Here is a 19,589-nt window from a genome sequence, read left to right on the forward strand (position 1 = left end):
TTTTTACAGAGACGAAGTTTATATTGCTAAAAGCCAGAACCCATTGGAAGGGTTACAAAATGCATTCGATTTCACAAGGATTAACTGTTTGACATAGAAATTTTTGAAAACAATGGTATTATTTCAGTTTTATACATCACGGCAATGTCGCTGTTTTTCTTTATTTCCTCGTTATTCAATCAAACTCACCATTGCAGAAGCGAAGCAAAGCAAACTCCAGCAAAATTTTGAACTTATAACAGACAAATATATATACTGCACGCGGACACGCTAGCTCTATTTGCTACTTTCTGGTTCATGGAGCTGTAGAAGCAATGAGTTGGTGACAACAAAAATTGAACTTAGAGCCATTAGTCCACCTGTCAAACGAAATACGAGTAATGAAATAACTACTCAAAACCACCGACGAAACATAAAAATGGTCCCATATAAATGGTATAGCTTCTGTTGTCAGAAGAAAATTTTCAATTATGCAATGAATGATAAATTTAACTCACCTGAAAGTGATGGAGTCATGGCAAAATCATATTGGGGAAGCAGTACTCCGGCGGCAATTGGAATAGCGACAACATTGTAAGCGATAGCCCACGATAAGTTTTGGTACACTTTCGCCATTGTTGCCCGAGCAAGATCCAAGGCGTCTACAACCTGCCATGAATAATCGATAATAATTATGTTTATACCCATTTGTCAAAAATAAATCTATTCCTAAGATGAGTACTTTTTCAAAATTTGAAGCCTTTGTTTAAAGTTATAAAGCAAGAATCAAGTAATTGAATTGCCAATAACTGAAACACGTGCACGATTCTTAATTTGGAAGCATAGTACTTTCAATTGTCTATTTTCCAGAGAGTTTCACCATCTTTCATGTGTAATGGAGTCTTGATATAGTTCTCTAAACCTTCTTTCTCAATTAAAATTCTAAGCTATAACTATGAAAATGAAGCTTCTTCTAGCAAACAATTTCTGTTCAAGCTATCGCATTTGATTTTTATAAAATATGAACATGATATTACAGTTGGATAATAGCTCCTTATCATGATGCACGTCAGATCAAGCAAAAAAGTTGAATTTTCTTTTTTCTTTTTTTTTTTCCCATGGCAGAGGAGAAAAAAAAATAAAAGACTACCAAAAATGGATTCAGAGAAATATTAAACAAAATATCAATTAATGGGAATTAGTAGGCTATTTCGAGTGAAGATTTGATAGACATTTCTTAGCCAATATTATTCTCGACTTGTTTGGGCTTAAAGCTGTTCCCCAAATTAAAAGAAGGAAATGAAATGGATTTTCTAGCTCTACAATGTCCAGGCTTAGAAAATAATAGTAAAAGCACGATTTCCATGGACATCTGACTCTCATCGCAGTATTTATTCCAACAAATTAATACTCATGAACAAGGGTAGCATCCAATGAGAAACAGAGCGAGATTCATAAATAGAAGATGAAAAAAAGGAGAATGACCATAAAAAGGAAGAAGAAGAAGAAAAAAAAAAAAAAAAAAAAAACGTACTTGTGAAAGTCTGTTGCCAAGAAGTATAATAGATGCTGCATCAGATGCAGCATTTTCTTGAGCTTCATTCTGAAGGGCAATCCCAACATCAGCAAGAGCCAGAGATGGTGCATCGTTTATCCCATCACCTACCTTCAGAAAACTAACATGTCAGCTGTATATCTTTTCCAATTAAGCTTATAGCAGATGAACATTTCACTTTAATCACCATGTAGCAACCAATCAACCAGCAAATTTCTTCTAATTCATTAAAAAGTCAAATTTCCACCAACTTAACTCTGGTGATTTTTATGAAAAAGATAATATTTTCTACCATGGTTAGACGAATGTGGTGGCCATGCAATTTTGTCTACATAAAATTTAACATGAAACAGAGATCTGATAGATACTACATACCATCGCAACGCGATGCCCTGCAGCTTGAAGAGTTGAAATAACAGCAGATTTCTGCTGTGGAGCCAAGGAAGCATTGACAAATTCACTTCCTATTCCAACTCTGTTTGCGATGTTTGCAACTGCCTCTTCCCTATCTCCAGATACAAGGACTGTACTGATACCCTTCTGCTGGAGCCTACCAGCCCAAGTAAAATGATAATCATGTAAAGCAGGAAATCATGTGCTTACTACTTGGATTGCACGTATAAGATTCTGAGTCAGCATACGAGAGCAAAATGGACAATAATAAGGTCAATAAATTGATAGAACTTAAATTTCCTTACTTCCACCTTGTTCGAGTTTTTGGATGATTTTAAAAGAAATTCTGCTAAGGAACATGCTTTCAATCTAACAAAAATGGTAGACATGCAGTTAAGTGATATTTTTGCTTTTCTTAACTTCCAGCAGAAACATGCAGTATATGCAAGACATGTCCCTCGTTGGGCAGAACTCATAATCTCCATTTATTAAAGGTTAAAGAAAAGAAAAAAGAAAAATTCCACCAACAACTCGCAGAGGAACGAAAATTGGATGCAGTACTATATATGCCAACCACAAAGTCTACAACTCTATATCTAAATTCACAATACAATTCCAGAACCAGAAAACACTCTTAGTTAATTTATGGGTAATGTCAATATTGTGATAGACAGAGCAATGGCATCAATGGAAATGTTCATAAGTCATGACTACGTGCATTGAGAATTCCTCAGAATCATAATTTACCATTATGGATGAGAGAATTACCTACTTACAGTCAGTTCAGCATCATTGCGCAAACTGTCTGATATTGAAATGGCACCAATGATGCCTTCCCCTTCACGTCCAACATAGACAACGGTTTTCGAATAGTTTGATAATGAACCCACTTCCGATGGCTGAAATGTTACTGCAGTTTCCAGATTTCTTATATCTGACAGGTTTGTCTTTCTCTGGAAACGTTCATGCACCCAATCTAAAGTACCAACCGCAACCAGCCGTCCATCTACTTCCGCTAAGGCTCCAAAACCTGGTTCTGTCAATTGTCCTCGTGTAGCCGGAATAGTCAATTTCAATAATTCTGCTTCATTCACAATAGCTTTTGCAATTGGATGCAATGCTGTTTTCTCTACTGCAGCAGCAATTTGAAGAACTTCTGATTCTTTGTAAGTAATTGAAGCCACAGCAGAAACAGCAGGTTTTCCTTCAGTGAGGGTACCAGTCTGAAGTTGAAAAGTGCAACAATTATCTAAAAAATTTCCACTTCAATTCCGAGTGAGAGCATGCTTTGTGCGCGGGCGCGCGCGCGCGTGTGTGTGTGAGAGAGAGAGAGAGAGAGAGAGAGAGAGAGAGAGATGTCATAATTTAATAAATATATAACTACCTTGTCTAAAGCAATATACTTAATGCTCGCTAAACGTTCCAATACATCGCCTCCTCTTATAAGAAGTCCTTGCTTAGCTCCTGAAGTTTTCAAGCAGAAGGGAATTTAGGACTTCTAATGAGAATGAATTAAATACAAGACAAACTAGCTGGGGCCTTGTGGTTGTCTTAGACAGCCTAACAACAGGCTTCTATGTTTTTAAAACCAAACATCAAATTTCAATGTATTTAGAAGGATGCATCCCTTATGCCTGATTTTGGAGTAGTTGGAAAAATACGAGTCTGTTCTTTAATATGCTTTTGAAAAGTAGCGAGAAACAATTTTGTAGAGGTTCTAAAATTTCTATAGCCAATCTTCTCTCTTTGGCACATTGAGTTTTCGTTTTTCTTTTTTTTTTCTTGGAAAAGTTTGCCTAATTACAAAAATAATAGTTTATTGATTTTTATATTTATTAATTGTCATTAGGTACAAGATCTTTTGTTTTAGAGTTCAAAATTATTATTTTTTTATATTATTGAGAGTAATTTAGGAAGTGAGAATAAATGACTTCCAATTATGAAATTATATCAAAAATGAATTATACAAAATTAAATTGAATTCTGCATTTCAAGTTGCATTATACCAAACACATGGATTCATTCCAAATGAATTCGACAGCTCCAATTCATTTGAACCAAACACTACGTTAAGCTTATCATCGTGCATAGAGCATCAACCTAAAATAAATATCAAAGTCAGACAATATACCAAGTGAAGTTCCAACTAGAATTGCGGTGGGTGTGGCAAGGCCAAGTGCACAAGGGCAGGAAACTACCTGGATCAAGAAAACTCATGTTACGAGCTAGAGGCATGTATAAATTATACAAGTTTCTTCTTATTCTCTCTACACTTTTATATCAAGGATCATATAAAGCACTTATATGCTTCTTTTTTTCCCCCTTTTTCTTTCCATTTTCCAATGCACAAGACGCTGAATCAACAATTTTTTCTTGTCCTTAGACAATAAACCTAGGACAATAAAATGCATTTATTTCCCAGACTAAAGAAGCTGAATCAACAGTTTCACCATGTCCACATGCAAACATATGCATTAATAAGGTAACCTTTAAACCTCATTTCAATTACCATTATTCACTAAAGCATGGATGGGAAAGAAAAGATATATAAAACTCACCAAAACATCCACAGAAAGTTTCAAGCTCAACAGCAAACTGTCTCCATCAGGTCCAGCAATATCATTGAGCAAAACATCAGGAAAAATGTGTGACCCAATGTAGTACCTAATGTGAACAAAAAACAAAACATGAGAAGGAAGAAGAAGAAACCCAAAATCTAACAAATATAATAACTGAAAACTAGTACTTCTATGAGAAGATAATAATAGCATTTAAACCAAGAATATGCAAAGAAAATGTCCAATGAACAAGAAAAGTTCAAGGGAAAATACTTCAACCACTTCTAGGAAGAAGTAAAAAAGAATGATCTGCTTGAAATGGAAGGTCAGCACTATTAAAGGGCAACTAATATAGGGCAGTTTAAATATATGAGAAACAGTTGACGAACAAAAAAAAAAAAAAAAAGAAAAAAGGAACCAGAATTATTATTTAACAAATGCAGACAGCTAAATAGTTAGCTTGTAGTCAAGCCCCAAAGATGGGGGACATGGTATAACCACATAAAAATAACTACTATCAAATAATGTGTCTTTGTTATCATTTCGTTAAATAGATGTTATTGACATCTATTCACAATTACCCATCATTTTCACATGATCCTAGATTATAGAAATTTGCACCTGTAAGACAAACAATATTGCCACTTTAGATCACTATATAAACTATGGCATCCATTGACACTTTGAAGAATTAACTAATATCTATTTCCACTTTTCTTGTCTATCTCCTTTTAAGCGGCTTCAATATGAGGCTCAATCAAATAACAATGAAAGAAAAGAAATAAACCCTACCAAAAGGCAAAAGTGGCTGCAGATATGCTCATTACACTGTATACAAATGGCCCAGCTATTGAATCTGCAAGTCTTTGTATGGGTGCTTCATGACCTTGAGCATCCTCAACCTAAATATCACATCATAAAGCTTTAACACAATAGAAAGACTTCAAAACTTTGTATTCTGAACTTATAATTGTTGCATACTTATGCCTCATTGAGAAGGCATTCATTCAGAAGTCAATTTTCACATAATGAGTCAAAATTAGCATAAGATTTCAGAGATATACAGACAGAAGTTCCAAGCTACTGCCACAAAGTCTGAAAACATCTACTCCTTTCCTACATGCCATAAAACCTATCTATTCTCTCTGGTTTGTGTTTAAGAAGATGACTGTAAGTTATTTCTATTAGTAAATTTCCACTTATAAATAAACAATAAATTATTTCTACTCACAAACAGCACCCATTTGAAATACTTGATGTCCATACCAACAGAAAGTTGAAGAGCACCAATATTTTTTTTAGAATAGAACACAATTTTGATTGCCATCAAGTGAACCAAAAAAATAAGCAAAATTATTGGTCACAGACTTGGATGCATTTTACAGGTATGACATAACAGAGAGCAAAAGAGGGTACTGAGTAACTAACCATGCGAACTATCCTAGATATCGTCGAGTTGGAGCCAGTAGAGGATGCCTCAATCCTTAAAGGGCCATCCTGGAATTGTTTTTGACAATTGCCTACTGTTAAAAGAATGCAATAACTGAATGCCAAAGGAGAAAACTGCAGAAAATTTAACATCAACAGAATCTGTTCTCTCTCGAATATTGAAAAATTTTGCTCAAAACTATTAATATAAGTTAGAAAGGCACAACTTTGATGCTGAACTATAGCTTTGCAGGGATCTTTGATTCTAATTACCTCAAGGAAATAAACATACTATAATGAAAATAGATACTGCTTCTCAGATATAAGTGACAATAAAAAAACATCTAATATCTTCCTGCAATTCAAAATATAATTATACCCAGTTCATAGTTCCAGCTGAGACTTTGAGGCCTTCTTCCTTAAATACAGGAAGAGATTCCCCCGTAAGCATGGACTCATCCACAACACTTCTTCCTGCAAGAACTCTACCCTGTTCAGGAAAAGCATAATTCAACTCAATTCAGAATGTATTGCATGTGTTAAGGCTCAAATATAGTTACAGGTTCAAAATACTGGCATATTTTTTCCCTTTTCCCTTCTTAATGAGCAGGTTTCAATTATTAGCAAAAGTCATTAGAAGGGTCTTTTTGTTTCTAAATAAGAATGCATAATATTAAGAAAGAAGTCAGCATCCACAACACCTTTTGTGGATTTTCATATTTCGAAAAATATCTTGATTGGCTTCCATAATCATACTAGCTAGTTGAATATCAGAGTAAAATAATCATATAATTGCAAGTCCAGGAATTATGATTTGCAACATTCAATGGACAAAAACATACAATAGATACTAGAAACAAACAGAAAATATATCTTAAAAATACCCATGGCATTAGTGCAACCAGTATGATAATTACTTCATGGCTGGTAACAGATGCCCAAATCTATATAATTATCAGTTCCATAAAATGAAGGAACACTCACAAAGTGCATATAGGTTTGAAGCCTTGGCTTGATGTGAAAGTATTATCACGTATAGATCTAGTACTAAACTAAAATATGAAAAAAGAAATTTACTTTCTCATTCAGAGCATTAACTACGCGAACAAATTCAAAATCCTTACATCTACAGGAATAGTTTCTCCAGGCAGAACCAACACTGAGTCTCCAATTCGAACATCATCAGTGGGGACTTCAACACAAATTGCATCAGAGCAAAGAACAGAATCACCAGAGGAGTTGCCATCTGATGAAGTAATAACGAGGCGTGACTGAGTGGATATCAGTGACTGCAAAACACCCGTATTGTGAAGTTAAACAGGTGGTAATTTGTCTCCCTCTATCATTTAAGGTATATGATAGAAAATAATATACTCTGCACATGCCAATTAGGATATATTTCTGAGATTAGGAGGGTTAATAGTTAACCATAAAGAAAATGATGACTCTTCATGAGCACTAAACAATAAAGAAAAAGAACAAATATAAAACAAAATAGCCATGGATAGTTCTCAGTTAATGAAAGTAAATGATGCTTATGTTTGAACCAGTTTATTAAGTCAGTGATGCTTACACCAGAACATTAATCACAATGGGCAAATCAACTAGATGAAACAAATCTAGTAAAAAGGACCAAATTGTCTTAGTTCGTATTATTTTTTCTGCTGACAAACATTATCACATAAGGCATGTATGAGGATCAACCAAGTCAAAATACATGGAAAAGGGAATCAAGTAAGCATCCCATTTACTCCCTTGAATAAACAATGTGATTTTGAATCTAACTTTACCAGAAGTTCATTCATATCACTTGATGCCTTGATCCTTGCTTTTTCTTCAAGAGAACGTCCAAGCAACACGAAACCAAGAAGCATGACCTGCACACTAAACAACAACAGCCATCCATGAGAAATTTATTAACCAAAAAAAAAAAAAAAAATGAAAGCTATATCTTATGGTTTGATAGTCACAGAAAAACAGTTGATACATATAAAAAAGACTTTGTTTGTTGCCATGATAGATAGTAACTTTGGGAGGTGTGCTAGGTGTCTACATGACTGGAAAATAAGCTTTAGCCTAGTTGAAAATACATTCTCGAGCTAATTTTGAAAAAATAAATAAATTTTTCATACAAACATGCAAAGCAAGCTATAAAATTTCACAAGAAAAAGTGCAAAGATTGGAAGCAAGCAAGCCACCGGTTCATCAAAGAAAGAGGCGTCCCACTTGAGCTCAGGGTTAAGAAGTGAAACCTGTATAAAAAGGATTTGAGAGCAGAATAATTAGCAAAAACAAACTATGCTGCAATTTGGACAAATTTGATATTTCGTGTTTAAGTGAGGATCTACCGCACTGATAAAAAATGCAGCAACTGATCCAAATCCCACGAGAGAATTCATATTTGGCGATCCCTTCTTGAATGCCCTTATACCATCAAAAAGTAAGTCTGCAAAAAAAGTTTATTTTGATCTTAAATCAAAGAATACAATGTATTCGGTTTAGATCTGCTCATTCTATTGGAGAGCCGATTACGAACTACACAAAAAGAGTTCAAAAAGATTCTTCAATAATTACACAGTATTGAAATTGAAATGAGAGAAAAAACAATACTAGCAACTAACCTCTTCCTGGTCCTAACAGAGCTGCCAAAGACAAACCACCCTTCACGTACGAATTATGCAGCATCTCCCAAAAGAAACCTGCACCAAAACCAATTTTAGATAAGATGCTGCTTCAGTTGCCAGTATCTCCATAACATTAAAATTTACAACATGTGATTGCTACAGTACCATGAGCAACATGAATGCCTAGAGAGTGCAAAATATGTGAAGCATGCGATCCGCAACACAAAGCCACCAAAGTCCACGCAATCGCCACGCGATTCCTGCTCTTGACGAGCAATTCTTCTTTCTTTTGAACCATCTCTTGCCACTTCCTCACATTCTCTGCCACTCCTAGCCCCGAAACTCTCCTCTTTGCCTCAAATCCGCAATCAGTCAATCCCCGAGCAAGACCATCCGCTATCTCCGCCGATAATCCACTCTCCACAGCCTCCGGTTTCAACTTTATTGCAGCTGTCTCAGTCAACATGTTGACCACAACCGAATCAACACGTTCATCAGCAGAGAGCAAGGACTTGACGCGAGACACGCAAGAGCCGCACATCATTCCATGAACGTCAAGTAGAATAGGCGAGTCTTTGGACCGTCCGGAGGCTTGAAACGTTGAGTTTTGTACTTCAGGTTTGATCTCGAGGGAATTCGACAAAGTGAGATAACGAATGGTGCGTGACCGGAGAATCAATCGACGACGTTTAGGTAGTTGAGAAATGAAGTCAAAGCCATGAAAACGGTGTCGCGTGCTGTAGCTGAATCTAAACTTCGGGTGAGGCGACATGGAAAGCTTCAAAAAATCACTCGCCATTTTCTCAGAGAGGAATTGGAAAGAAAGTATTACATAGAAAGCCAACGACAGAGCGCTAAGGTGACCGGTGGACGAAAATAGTGGTGTTAGTTGCCCATTGTTCAAACTTCAAAGTGGTGGAATTAGAATTTGACACGTCAGATTACAATATCCTTTTTCGTTTCTTTCTTTTTGTTGGCGGCTAGCGGCAATAATTTGTGGTCGAAATAGCTGGCATACCTGGCCCAATCCGTAAAAAATCTGGGCCAACGCGGCTTTTTCGTAGCCCACTGAGATTGGTTAATAAAGAAAATTAAAAAAAAAAAAAAAAGAATAAGACGGTGCGTTTTATCTTACAAGAGGAAGCAAACGAAAGCGTACCACGTGGGAGATACAAAGAACAAACATCCAGTTCGTTATCTTCTTCTTTAGCTCTGGACATTGTGCCTTTTCAAGTCTCTCTGTGTCAACAACTATGGTTTCGAGCGGGGAGAATTCGAAGGGTGCAGTGCCGAGCTTTATGCCAAACTGCGTCTTGATCTCTTCATGGGTTGCTCAAAATCCATTTCTCAAACCTTTAAAGCCGAACAATCTAGCATCTCCAAATTGTATGATACACGAGCTGCATACATCACTCACTTCTACCGCTGATAAATGCTTGAGGTTTCTTCACTTGTTTGCCTCTGAAAATCCTATTCTCAAGAGAATATTTTCCCTCCCTTCCGATTTTAGCAACCATCTCGCCCAGGCAATTCTCTATGTCCTAACTCTAATTTATTTATTTTCGCCTTATTTATCATCCAAGTACATTCATATGCATTTGTAGATTATTTAGCTAATTTGTACTTCTTTAATTGATTTTTTTAATCTGGTATAGGAAAAAAGTAGTTTTTTTTTTCTTTTAAATTACTAATTTTTTTTTTGGAAATTGTACCTCAGATTCAATGCAAGAACAAATGCAATGGAAAGTCTGTGTCTAATCACAAGTTTGCTGCTATCTTACCTGGCGATTCAGTGGCAGGAGTTGTGGTGGCTAATGGCATTCTCAATTTTCTCAACATATACAACACCCTGTTGATTGTAAGGCTTGTTTTGACATGGTTTCCTAACTCTCCTCCTGCCATTGTTAGTCCTCTGAGGTGCACATCCCAACTTTTTGAATTTTGAATAATTTTATTTTGTGCCAAGATATTGAATTTTTCATGATTTAGTAATTAGTATGGTACGAAAACCATAGCACCTGTCAGAAGTGAGCTATAGATTAAAAGAAGTAAAAGATTTGATGGTTACACACTCTCCATTTCCATTTTTAGTTTTAATCCACATTTCTTGTGGTGTCTTATTTTAGTTGGATTGCCATTCTAACTGATAGTGCTAATCTGTTGTTAGTTATCTGCAAAAAAATACATTTACTAGAGATTGTAGTAGAGATTGCATTGAGGCAAAATTCAATCTTGACAGGAAACAAGATTCAAGTTAAGCCATTGCTCATTGAAGTGGATTTTTTTTTTCCTTTAAATAATAATTATAATGTGGGTTTTTTTCATATTTTGAATTCAGCACTATCTGTGATCCTTACTTGAACATATTCCGCGGAATCATCCCACCGCTAGGAGGGACATTGGATCTCTCTCCAATTCTAGCATTCCTTGTTCTAAATGCATTTACTAGTACTGCTGCTGCACTTCCTGCTGAACTTCCAAAAACAAATGCTTCTCAAGGAAGGTGTACACCCCAGACAAGCTTCAGTAATCTTACTACATCACAGAAGAAATGGATGAGAAGGCTCTATGGGAATAAGTCACATAGCTCTAACTAATGGTGCCGATTAGGCCACTATCATCATAGTCCTCTTTTAGGTATACAGCTTATGTATTTTTATTTTTTTGCGATTTTCAAACTCTGGGCAGTCTTATTCGGCTAATGATCGATTCAGCTTGCTGAATTATAGAAATTCTTTGTTCTTTTTTGTATTAGTTCTACTATATTCTTTCATGGTTATGGCATGATGAATAGCATTCCTGTTGATTTGAGTGAGATTTCATTTTCAAACTAGAACTTGTAGCTTGGGAGTACACTGTAAAAATTGCACATAACTCTCCTCTTTCTCTCTTCTTTGCGAAGGGAAGCCGGAAAGTTTAGACGAAGGAGTCAACCGGTCAGTGTGCTGATTGCTCCATTTGCTCTCTATTTTGTAAAGCTAAGCGATAAATCAGAAATTTGTGGATTGAATGCATGAAGTTAAAAAATTAAAGAAAGGGGAAAAAATGATGTGATACTGAAAGCATCAGATTCTTACAAATTTTGTGGTTAGCATCCAATTTTTCAATTTTTATCTTTTTAATGGAGAATAGTCTATTCTTGTCCATTATCTTCTTCAGTCTTCACATCCATCCAATCCAGCACCAAAGAACTTCATGGACAAGCTGCCGTGAACCCTACTATTTTTATACAGAAGAATTTGGCAGCTTCCAGAAGGATTCCTTTAGAAAGCATAAGGTTTAAAGTCACAGAGATTGCTTAGGAGGAAATCTTTTTAAAACTCTATTTCGTTAAGCGCCTTGAGATCTTTTTAGTTTTTGGTTTTTAACACTAATTTAGCTACAAATTTAAAGAATACTCCATTAGTCCATTATGAATGCTGGAAGTTTTAATAACTTAGCACAAGTATTCCTCCAATCTCAACCGTCTGATATGATTTGATACATCATAATTGAGCCGTTTTGAACTGTCTACTTTTACTCTCAAAAGAAAATAACCAAGTAACGCTACTAGAAAAAGAATAATCAAGGGAGTGGAAGGTATTAGAGTTAACAAGAAGGAAATTCTTTAGTTCTGTTTCCTAAATGGAGCCGATAGCTACATGCAGGAGTAGGAGGTCTTCCTCGTATGAGAGGCTTGTGTTGGTAGGGTTGGGCCTTCTAGCTGTGATCTCACCTCTATATATCAACCGGAGACCGGTTAGTGATCCCGAGGACGATGAAGAATCCATCAGTCTCACTTCCTGGTTGCCTTTGCTACTGTTATTGCTGATCTTAGCCGTTGTTTTATCTCAGTATATAGACAGGGGCTTTACAAGGTACGTATGATTCAGAATCTGGTGGCTATTATGATGGAATTATCATAACCCTTGTTATTCTTGCAGGACTAGCAAGTTTTCTTCATTTGAGAGGCTTGTGGGTATTGGCTTGGCCCTTTTAGCCGTGATTTCACCTCTTTATATTAACCGCAGACCCGAGACTGATTTAGAGCTTGAAGAACAACCCATTAAAGTAGCTTCTTGGTTACCCTTACTTCCTCTGGCTCTGATTGTGATCATTGCTTTATCACTGTGTTTAGACCAGAGCCTTCCCAGGTTTGATCCTTACTGGATCCATAGAGTTGGCGGATCTTCAGGTGGAATCGTTGTAATTCTTGTGATTCTCGCATTGGTTTTGAAGTTCAAGACTGGATAAAATTGGAGAAACAAGCAGCTTCATGTCATAGACTTGAATTTTCTTTTTCCTGCTGTACTTTGATGAAAAATTTTCCGCAATTTCTTCTAATTAAACACATCTTTTGGTATCCCTAGGAGGCTTTTTCTGTCTGAATGAAAAGATTTTGCTTTTCCTCCTTTTTCATCTCTCTACACAGCTAATTGAATTTTAGTACCAGTACGATTCTTTATGTTCAATGAAGGTGATATAATGAGTTCTTACAAATTAAATTACATGCTAATTTGCTATTAGCAGAAAATGAATCCTGGAAAAGAGTTTTTACTGGAAATCCAAATCCTGATCCTTCCAACCAAAAATTCCTAATTCTCCAATTTGTAATTTTTGTTTTTTCATCTTTGAAGAATATTAGATGTTAGGAAACAGAGGCATTTTTCATGTGGAGCAGAGATTAGCAAAATTTAAGGATGAGAGGAATCTCCATTCTTCTCCTCAGCGAAATCTAACAGAGGAGAATAGCGTAATGGAGGTTCTTCAGGTCTAAACAAATCAACAGTTTCCAAAATTGAAGTCATCTTATATCCAATGATATTCACCAGAGAATTGGAGTGGCCGTTCACAAACACATCTGTAATCTGCACAAATGTAGCAAAACCGTCTTAAATCAAACAAGATTACCGTAAAACACGAGTTTTTATTACTATTATTTTTTAATTTCAAAGTTAAAATGAAACTGGCTCAATATTTTTCTTGTTTACCTGTGTGCATCCAAAGATTTTGAGCTCCTTCAGTGATGAGCAGCAGTCAACAATCCATCTGATAGCCTCATTTGTTAACTTGCGGCACCACGACAAGTCCAAATTCAACAGGTTTCTTGAACATTTGGCAATTGATTCAGCAGTGTTGAAACCGACCTGTTAAAAGTTACTCATTAAGGTTGCTCTCCTACAAAGTGTGTAATTGAGATTGATTATATCTCACCCTGCTGATGTGATTCAGTGAAAGCACATTTAGAGACTTCCCAGAGACTTCCAAGAAGGCAGCAATAGCTTCATCACTGTCATGTGTAGAAATTTATATAGTAAAATGTAAAACATAGAACAATAAACTACAACCACATAAAACTGGTTCTATGAATCAAAATCAGTGACTCCTAACAATCCCAATTAATTTCAAAATGTAATATATATGAAATAGTTAGTAAAAGCACAATCAATTCCATTAACAACAATTACTTAAATGGTAGACACCTTCATACAATATGGTGGTAACTAGCTTCAACAGAAACATTACCAGTGTAAATGCACAAATAAAAATAGACATTGATATAGGATCTGCAGATATAAAACCTAAAATCATTGTGGCGAAGTGTGAGTTTGCGAATTGATCGACAACCATCTGCTAGATATTGTAAAGCTGAATCTGTCAAGTTATGCAAATGTGAAAGGTCAATGGCACATAAATTGGGACAAGATTTGCCCACAAATTTAAGTGCTTCATCAGTCAACCTCCTGCATCCATTCAAAAGCATCCTTATTAGTTGAAAAAAAAAAAAAAAAAAAAAGAAAGATGTTGATAGTAAGTGTAACAAGTCAGAGAAACTCACTCGCAATTAGCAAAAACAAGCTCCTTGAGATTCATGCCATGTGCTTCAACAATTCTAATAACAAAAACATCATTAACAGTCTGAATACCTGCTACTGACAACACTTCTAGATGCTTGAATTTCTTCAATGCTGGTAAAATACGTGTGGCGTGTATGCTTTGACAATCATCTATATATAGCTCTCTCAAAGTAGATCCATAATGATTAGCTAGAACTTCGATGCCACGATATGTTAGAAGAGAGCACTGGCTAAGATTTATAGATTGTAATGCAGGTGCACAAACAGCAAACTCACCTAGCCCATTATCAGATAAACGATGTGCACCCCTCAAAGATATGGTGGCTAGTTTAGGAAGGCTGTTCAATTTCAGAGCTAATGTGTCACCCAATACATAATCAGTCATACATAGTCCACAAAGGTCAAGTTGTAGCACCTGTCCGAGATCCCCAACAAAATCACAACTAAATGACAAATCTTAATCATTTGATTCTTTTCAATCTTGGTTCTTCTCTGACTTAAATAATAACTAGAATTATAAACTTCATTAATATAATAAACGTATTAACAGATATAAACTTGTAAAGTTACTCACAGTCAAGTTCTTGAAATGACAGGAACCAAATATTTTGGTACATTCGTCTTCTGTCAAGTTTGAGGCGCCCCTAACGCGTATTTCAGTCGGAGAATTCCTTGCAAGAAGTTCAACAAAGCGTGCATCCATTTTTCCAGAAGAACAAACCATTTGACTAAGCCTATGCCTTAAATGGTCTGGAACAAATTCAAGTGACACAATTTTATCAGCATTCCTAGCAAGAACTCTGAGACTAAGATCCAACAGTTTAGGAACATTCCTTCTGGGTCCTTTGTTTGTTGCAGGCCCCCATTCCTTACGAAAATTCCTCTTCTTGATTGCTTCCATTGCCAAAAAAAATGGACTTTGAGAATCATCTAATTTGCTATCAACTTCACTCAATTTTGTTGCTCTTTCTTTGATTCCTGTTCCTTGCTGATGCTGTTCAGGATGTGCAAGTCTTTGAGCAACACTTTTAGCTATACAACGCTGCTTTTTTGTGGGTTCTATTCTTGATATTTCTTCAGTTTCATTGAAAAAGGGACTTGTCACATCCGACTCCACAGCTTCTTCTCTAGGCAAAACATGTTCCTCCACAAAAAGATTTAGCTCTACAAGTTCCTTGTTTAGCATTCCTGGCTCATCACTACTTGAAGAGGATACATAGACTACATCTATCTTTCCAATTACTTCTTCAATTGGGTATTGCTCAAAATCCTGATTCTCCATTCTATTATCAATTTTGGCCTTTGCCTTTTCTTCAACGGAGAATCTCCTTCTCTTACTCGAAGAATTACTCCCTTCAACACCTGGGTCTCTCTCCATTCTCCAGATATTACCACCATAACAATTATCCGGATCACTACTATCAACTAACCCGAAGTCCGTTTTTTTCTGGTGGAAACCGGAATTGAAAGCAATAAAATCTTCAAACTCTGATCCACTTAAAGACTCTTGGACTAGAAAATCCAGATCAATTTTGGGTTTCTGATGGAAAACGTAATTCAAAGAAACAGAATCTTCAAACCCTAATCCACTTAAAGGCTCTTGGACCGGTAAATTCAGATCAATTTTGGGTTTCTCTTTCTCGTTTCCGTCCCCCAAATCCATCTATAAATTTCTTCCCAGTCTTTCTTTCTTTCTTGTTCTCGAATGCAAAGTTCCGTCAATTTCTCGAGAAAAGAGAACAAAGTTTAATCAAGAAACCGACTCGTCTTCCACTGAATTTGGGAGTTCAGATTCTACAATATATAAATTATAAAATGATTATGCTTTTCTGGAGTCACTCTAATTTTTCCACTTTCATATACGCGCTGTTTCCGTGCATTTATATAGTTCCCGCTTAAAGCTAACTGACAAAACAATTTCTATTGCATTGTTAGAGACAACAAGACGTTTACTTGTTGACTAGCGGTCTTCCAATAAGTGGAACACTCGTCGCCTTCACACTGTTTGTTCTTGATAACGACGTCGTTCAGAAAGGTTCCGTTCCGTCACGATTATGAAGTAAACAACAGCGTTTAATGATTTGATTTTTTTCTTCTGAGAGAGATTTTAGACGCATACAAAGATTGTGCTTCTGATTGCTGGGTGTACTTCCCAAAATAACATTAATTGTTTCTTCTTCCTCTAAAAGCATTGTTTTTAATTGCTCATCAAAAGAATTAACCAATAGCATATATTATTTTCAGAAGGTTATCAATTCATGCAACAAACCCATAGTGAGTGAGGGAAATTTTGTGGAGATTACATATGAAAAATTAAAATGGATGAAAATAGTAAATAACAATCTCAGAATTGTAGCCTTCCTGCTTGAATTTGCATTAAAGGGGAAAAAGATAAAAAGAAATGCATTTCTTGGAGCATATTCAGGTGGTCCAGAATATTACATAAATGAAAAGAAAACTGAATAAAAAAAAAAAAAAAGAATGGCTCAGTATTACACTCAAAATGACATGAAATAATGATTAAAACAAACAATTACTAGGGCCAAGCCATCTAATACAATAGAACAAAAAAAGAGAGGGCTTGAAAATCAAGTGGATAACACTTCAAGTCCGGAAAAGGAAGGAATTATAGAACAAATGCATATATCAGTGCAAACAAAGCAGCAGCATAGGGCCATAGAGCAAGAGGCTTGGGCCAACCACTAGCACCATTGCATTGATCATTAGCACCACTAAAGCATCCAGGTCTTGTTACCTTAGCCACACCTCCCTCTAAAGCAAAGCTACTGTTTCGCTTACCATTGCTGAACAATACACACCAAAAATAGGGAGATCCACCATCAGTGCCAGTAACCGCAGCCCCGACTTCAGTGTGATTCTTATCGTATAGAATCTCTAAGCTCTTGCTGTTTTTCATGAGAATATCTGAGAATGCTTCAGCTGGATCGACATACTTGGACTGGCAGGCAAGTAAACGACCAGTTATTGGAGTGAGAGTTGAGACTGTTACTCCACAAGTAGGAGCAAAAGTTTCAGCAAATTCAGATTCAGCAGGTTTCTTGGCATCTGGTCCTCCAACAGCACCACAATCCCCTTGATAGGCTTTTATGTATTGTAAAGCAATGCAGGCTAGGCCTGGATTGTCATAGAGGGTTGATCCCTTGTGTGCGGTCCTATTGCTTGTAAGCACAGCCACCAGTTCATCCGCAGGGTTATCTGTTACTTTTACCACGTCTAATGTACATGAAAAGGGAAACTTGGTTAAAACTCAGGCATAAATTAATGACCAAAGAAAAGCAACAGTATGCAACGTGAATTTTAACTAAGGCTGTACAACTATGTTAAATTTTGTTAGGAAATTTATGTTTTTCTGCTCCCATATGATATGAGGCATGTCCCATAACCTGTGATAGCTACGAAAGGGTACATTACATCATAGTTTCTTGAGACAAAAACATAAAGTAGTTTTTGCTTTAGAACAAAGTTTTCATCTTCTAACTCAGCCACTCCAGAGACCTTTTCTTTATCTTATCAATTGAAGATCAGGTAGAAGGTATTCCCCGGTTTATAAGATGCACTTTTTTCCTACTCTTTCTCCAAATTTTGCATTAACTGCCATATTGGTGAGACAATTTTAATTCTGATGAATCTTTCAAAGGCAGATCTGGGTACAGTTAACATAGCCTATGTATTTTTTGTAATAAAACATAAAAAAACAAATAAAAATAAAAAGAGATGGAAACAAGAAAGATGAATGCTGCACTTAGTTAGGAGTTGCAAAAGGAAAAGGATTGCTTTATTCCCTTGCATGGACATAAATAGTAAGCATAAAAATAAAATCTGCAAACTCTCAAGCTACAAAAAAATCAGAAAAGAAAAGGCCTCCTCACCACCACTTCAGTCTCTCAAACTAACAAATCCTTGAAGTTGTTTTATTTCTGATTTTCCACAATTCTAAGATAAAAAGCCAAAGCCATCCAAGTTTGGGGAACTCCAAAACCCAAACCAGGAGACAATGTAACATCCCATTTTTTAAATTTAGCACACAAAAAATACTCACATAAAGGCTGAAGTTTCTGGAAACACCATTCACAATGTACACTCAGAAACAAGTGGCTCCTTTGTTCATAGTTAAATTGCTTTACCTTGATTCGCGTAATGTAGGGAAAGTGTTTATTATTGAGAGATGATTGTTAATCCGTGATAGATAAAGCCTAATCGCTAACAATAACATTTCTAGCTATTAGGACTTTACTGTTTCTATGTTCACTCTTCACATAACCATAATGAAGACAGCAAAGATTAGCCAAACCGGCATCTTTTCTTCGGCTAAAACAACATAGATTGCAACAAGGTTAGCCTATCCAAACAAGACTAAAGGTGTGATTGAAGTATTATAATAGCCCCTCTAGTCCAACATTTCTCATTTTAATCTCCAAATTGGAATCTCAAGTCGATAAATAAAAAAATGGATACTCTAACTTCCTTAGAGTTGACTTTTTTTTTTTTTTTTTTTTTTGTAATAGAAAATTGAAGCATCCAAGATCCAAATAATCAACCTGTTCTCATTTTCATTTAATCATCGGCAAAAAGATTTAAAAGAAAGAAAAAAAGAAAAATCCAAAACCAGAAATGAAATCAAAGGTGTTCCCACAAGAGTAAACTTGTGTCTAAAGCAGAGATCTATATTATGACAATTTAAATCACGCAGCTACTAAGTTTAAAGAAAATCTACTACAATGCCAATAGATATAATTAATGAACTTAAGCAGAACAAAGAAGCCACATTCCGAAATAAGTAAAAAGACCCACATAAGCAAACAGATTTCTAAAGTTTTAAAAGCAGATCAAGCACTTAATGCATGAACAAAATACATTCCCAAATCCATAATAGGAACAGACATTAGAGTTGATAAAAGAGAGAGGTTAAAAAAGAAGCTTACTATGAAAATTAGCAGAAGCAGAAACAAAGAGAAGAGGGAGTACGAGAAACAATGTAGCCATTGCTGCTATATCAGAGCTGTACTTTAGAGTGGGGAATGATTTTAATGATAGAGAAAGAGATCCGATATGAAACAGATGATGGGTCGGCAAGTGATATGTCAACTTCGCTTTGGTTGCTTTACAACTGTGGCTCACTGGTTTTTGGTTTGGAGAGATTATTAAACATGACCGACATGTCACCAACCCGGTTTTCGGGTCATACCCGACCGTT

At 35.9% G+C, this 19,589-nt stretch overlaps 5 protein-coding genes across 7 annotated transcripts; 2 read left to right on the top strand and 3 right to left on the bottom strand.

The window, feature by feature from the left end:
• LOC105638079 (copper-transporting ATPase PAA2, chloroplastic) lies at nucleotides 1–9,432 on the bottom strand. Its single transcript, XM_012221801.4, has 17 exons — nucleotides 8,703–9,432; nucleotides 8,535–8,612; nucleotides 8,262–8,359; nucleotides 8,112–8,165; nucleotides 7,704–7,790; nucleotides 7,038–7,202; nucleotides 6,293–6,403; nucleotides 5,914–5,982; nucleotides 5,278–5,387; nucleotides 4,486–4,591; nucleotides 4,059–4,125; nucleotides 3,312–3,391; nucleotides 2,696–3,150; nucleotides 1,910–2,084; nucleotides 1,514–1,645; nucleotides 498–648; nucleotides 1–359 (listed from the first exon to the last, which is right to left on the bottom strand). The coding sequence occupies exons 1-17, from the start codon at nucleotides 9,334–9,336 to the stop codon at nucleotides 277–279; spliced, it is 2,655 nt and encodes an 884-aa protein (XP_012077191.1). The 5' UTR covers nucleotides 9,337–9,432; the 3' UTR covers nucleotides 1–276.
• Nucleotides 9,433–9,706: 274 nt separating this feature from the next.
• Nucleotides 9,707–11,343, top strand: YLMG2 (YGGT family protein). The gene is made up of 3 exons (XM_012221802.4): nucleotides 9,707–10,063; nucleotides 10,255–10,454; nucleotides 10,876–11,343. The coding sequence occupies exons 1-3, from the start codon at nucleotides 9,791–9,793 to the stop codon at nucleotides 11,132–11,134; spliced, it is 732 nt and encodes a 243-aa protein (XP_012077192.1). The 5' UTR covers nucleotides 9,707–9,790; the 3' UTR covers nucleotides 11,135–11,343.
• A 141-nt stretch (nucleotides 11,344–11,484) lies between these two features.
• Nucleotides 11,485–12,881, top strand: LOC105638081 (uncharacterized). The gene is made up of 2 exons (XM_012221803.4): nucleotides 11,485–12,394; nucleotides 12,461–12,881. Exons 1-2 carry the CDS (start codon nucleotides 12,162–12,164, stop codon nucleotides 12,768–12,770), a joined length of 543 nt encoding a protein of 180 aa, XP_012077193.1. The 5' UTR covers nucleotides 11,485–12,161; the 3' UTR covers nucleotides 12,771–12,881.
• Nucleotides 12,882–12,952: 71 nt separating this feature from the next.
• Nucleotides 12,953–16,241, bottom strand: LOC105638082 (RNI-like superfamily protein). Of its 3 annotated transcripts, none has more exons than XM_020680958.3 (7): nucleotides 14,949–16,241; nucleotides 14,651–14,789; nucleotides 14,356–14,563; nucleotides 14,099–14,260; nucleotides 13,731–13,806; nucleotides 13,508–13,663; nucleotides 12,953–13,384 (listed from the first exon to the last, which is right to left on the bottom strand). In XM_020680958.3, the coding sequence occupies exons 1-7, from the start codon at nucleotides 16,035–16,037 to the stop codon at nucleotides 13,211–13,213; spliced, it is 2,004 nt and encodes a 667-aa protein (XP_020536617.1). In that variant the 5' UTR covers nucleotides 16,038–16,241; the 3' UTR covers nucleotides 12,953–13,210. The 3 variants fall into 3 exon arrangements, with proteins under 3 accessions (XP_020536617.1, XP_020536616.1, XP_012077194.1); XM_020680957.3 differs by having other exon boundaries at nucleotides 14,356–14,569; XM_012221804.4 differs by having other exon boundaries at nucleotides 14,356–14,789.
• Nucleotides 16,242–16,750: 509 nt separating this feature from the next.
• Nucleotides 16,751–19,517, bottom strand: LOC105638083 (uncharacterized). The gene is made up of 2 exons (XM_012221805.4): nucleotides 19,318–19,517; nucleotides 16,751–17,608 (listed from the first exon to the last, which is right to left on the bottom strand). The coding sequence occupies exons 1-2, from the start codon at nucleotides 19,376–19,378 to the stop codon at nucleotides 17,001–17,003; spliced, it is 669 nt and encodes a 222-aa protein (XP_012077195.1). The 5' UTR covers nucleotides 19,379–19,517; the 3' UTR covers nucleotides 16,751–17,000.
• Between the last annotated feature and the right edge of the window lie 72 nt (nucleotides 19,518–19,589).

Source organism: Jatropha curcas, chromosome 8 (genome assembly GCF_041381405.1).
Source record: "Jatropha curcas cultivar XTBG-Jc1 chromosome 8, XTBG_Jcur_1.0, whole genome shotgun sequence".
Classification (NCBI taxonomy): domain Eukaryota; kingdom Viridiplantae; phylum Streptophyta; class Magnoliopsida; order Malpighiales; family Euphorbiaceae; genus Jatropha; species Jatropha curcas.

What these genes read in the sequence shown, in the direction of transcription:
- LOC105638079 (XM_012221801.4), bottom strand. Translation starts at nt 9,336, where the DNA reads ATGGCGAGTGATTTTTTGAAGCTTTCCATGTCGCCTCACCCGAAGTTT. An exon ending in AGTATATTGCTTTAGACAAG is followed by an intron (nt 3,151 to 3,311) that starts GTAGTTATATAT and finishes TTTCAACTTCAG; the next exon opens with ACTGGTACCCTCACTGAAGG. An exon ending in CAGGGCATCGCGTTGCGATG is followed by an intron (nt 1,646 to 1,909) that starts GTATGTAGTATC and finishes AGTTTTCTGAAG; the next exon opens with GTAGGTGATGGGATAAACGA.
- YLMG2 (XM_012221802.4), top strand. Translation starts at nt 9,791, where the DNA reads ATGGTTTCGAGCGGGGAGAATTCGAAGGGTGCAGTGCCGAGCTTTATG. An exon ending in TTAGCAACCATCTCGCCCAG is followed by an intron (nt 10,064 to 10,254) that starts GCAATTCTCTAT and finishes ATTGTACCTCAG; the next exon opens with ATTCAATGCAAGAACAAATG. An exon ending in GCCATTGTTAGTCCTCTGAG is followed by an intron (nt 10,455 to 10,875) that starts GTGCACATCCCA and finishes TTTTGAATTCAG; the next exon opens with CACTATCTGTGATCCTTACT.
- LOC105638081 (XM_012221803.4), top strand. Translation starts at nt 12,162, where the DNA reads ATGGAGCCGATAGCTACATGCAGGAGTAGGAGGTCTTCCTCGTATGAG. An exon ending in ATAGACAGGGGCTTTACAAG is followed by an intron (nt 12,395 to 12,460) that starts GTACGTATGATT and finishes TTATTCTTGCAG; the next exon opens with GACTAGCAAGTTTTCTTCAT.
- LOC105638082 (XM_012221804.4), bottom strand. Translation starts at nt 16,037, where the DNA reads ATGGATTTGGGGGACGGAAACGAGAAAGAGAAACCCAAAATTGATCTG. An exon ending in CTTCGCCACAATGATTTTAG is followed by an intron (nt 13,807 to 14,098) that starts GTTTTATATCTG and finishes TACACATGACAG; the next exon opens with TGATGAAGCTATTGCTGCCT. An exon ending in CACTGAATCACATCAGCAGG is followed by an intron (nt 13,664 to 13,730) that starts GTGAGATATAAT and finishes AACTTTTAACAG; the next exon opens with GTCGGTTTCAACACTGCTGA.
- LOC105638083 (XM_012221805.4), bottom strand. Translation starts at nt 19,378, where the DNA reads ATGGCTACATTGTTTCTCGTACTCCCTCTTCTCTTTGTTTCTGCTTCT. An exon ending in TGCTTCTGCTAATTTTCATA is followed by an intron (nt 17,609 to 19,317) that starts GTAAGCTTCTTT and finishes CATGTACATTAG; the next exon opens with ACGTGGTAAAAGTAACAGAT.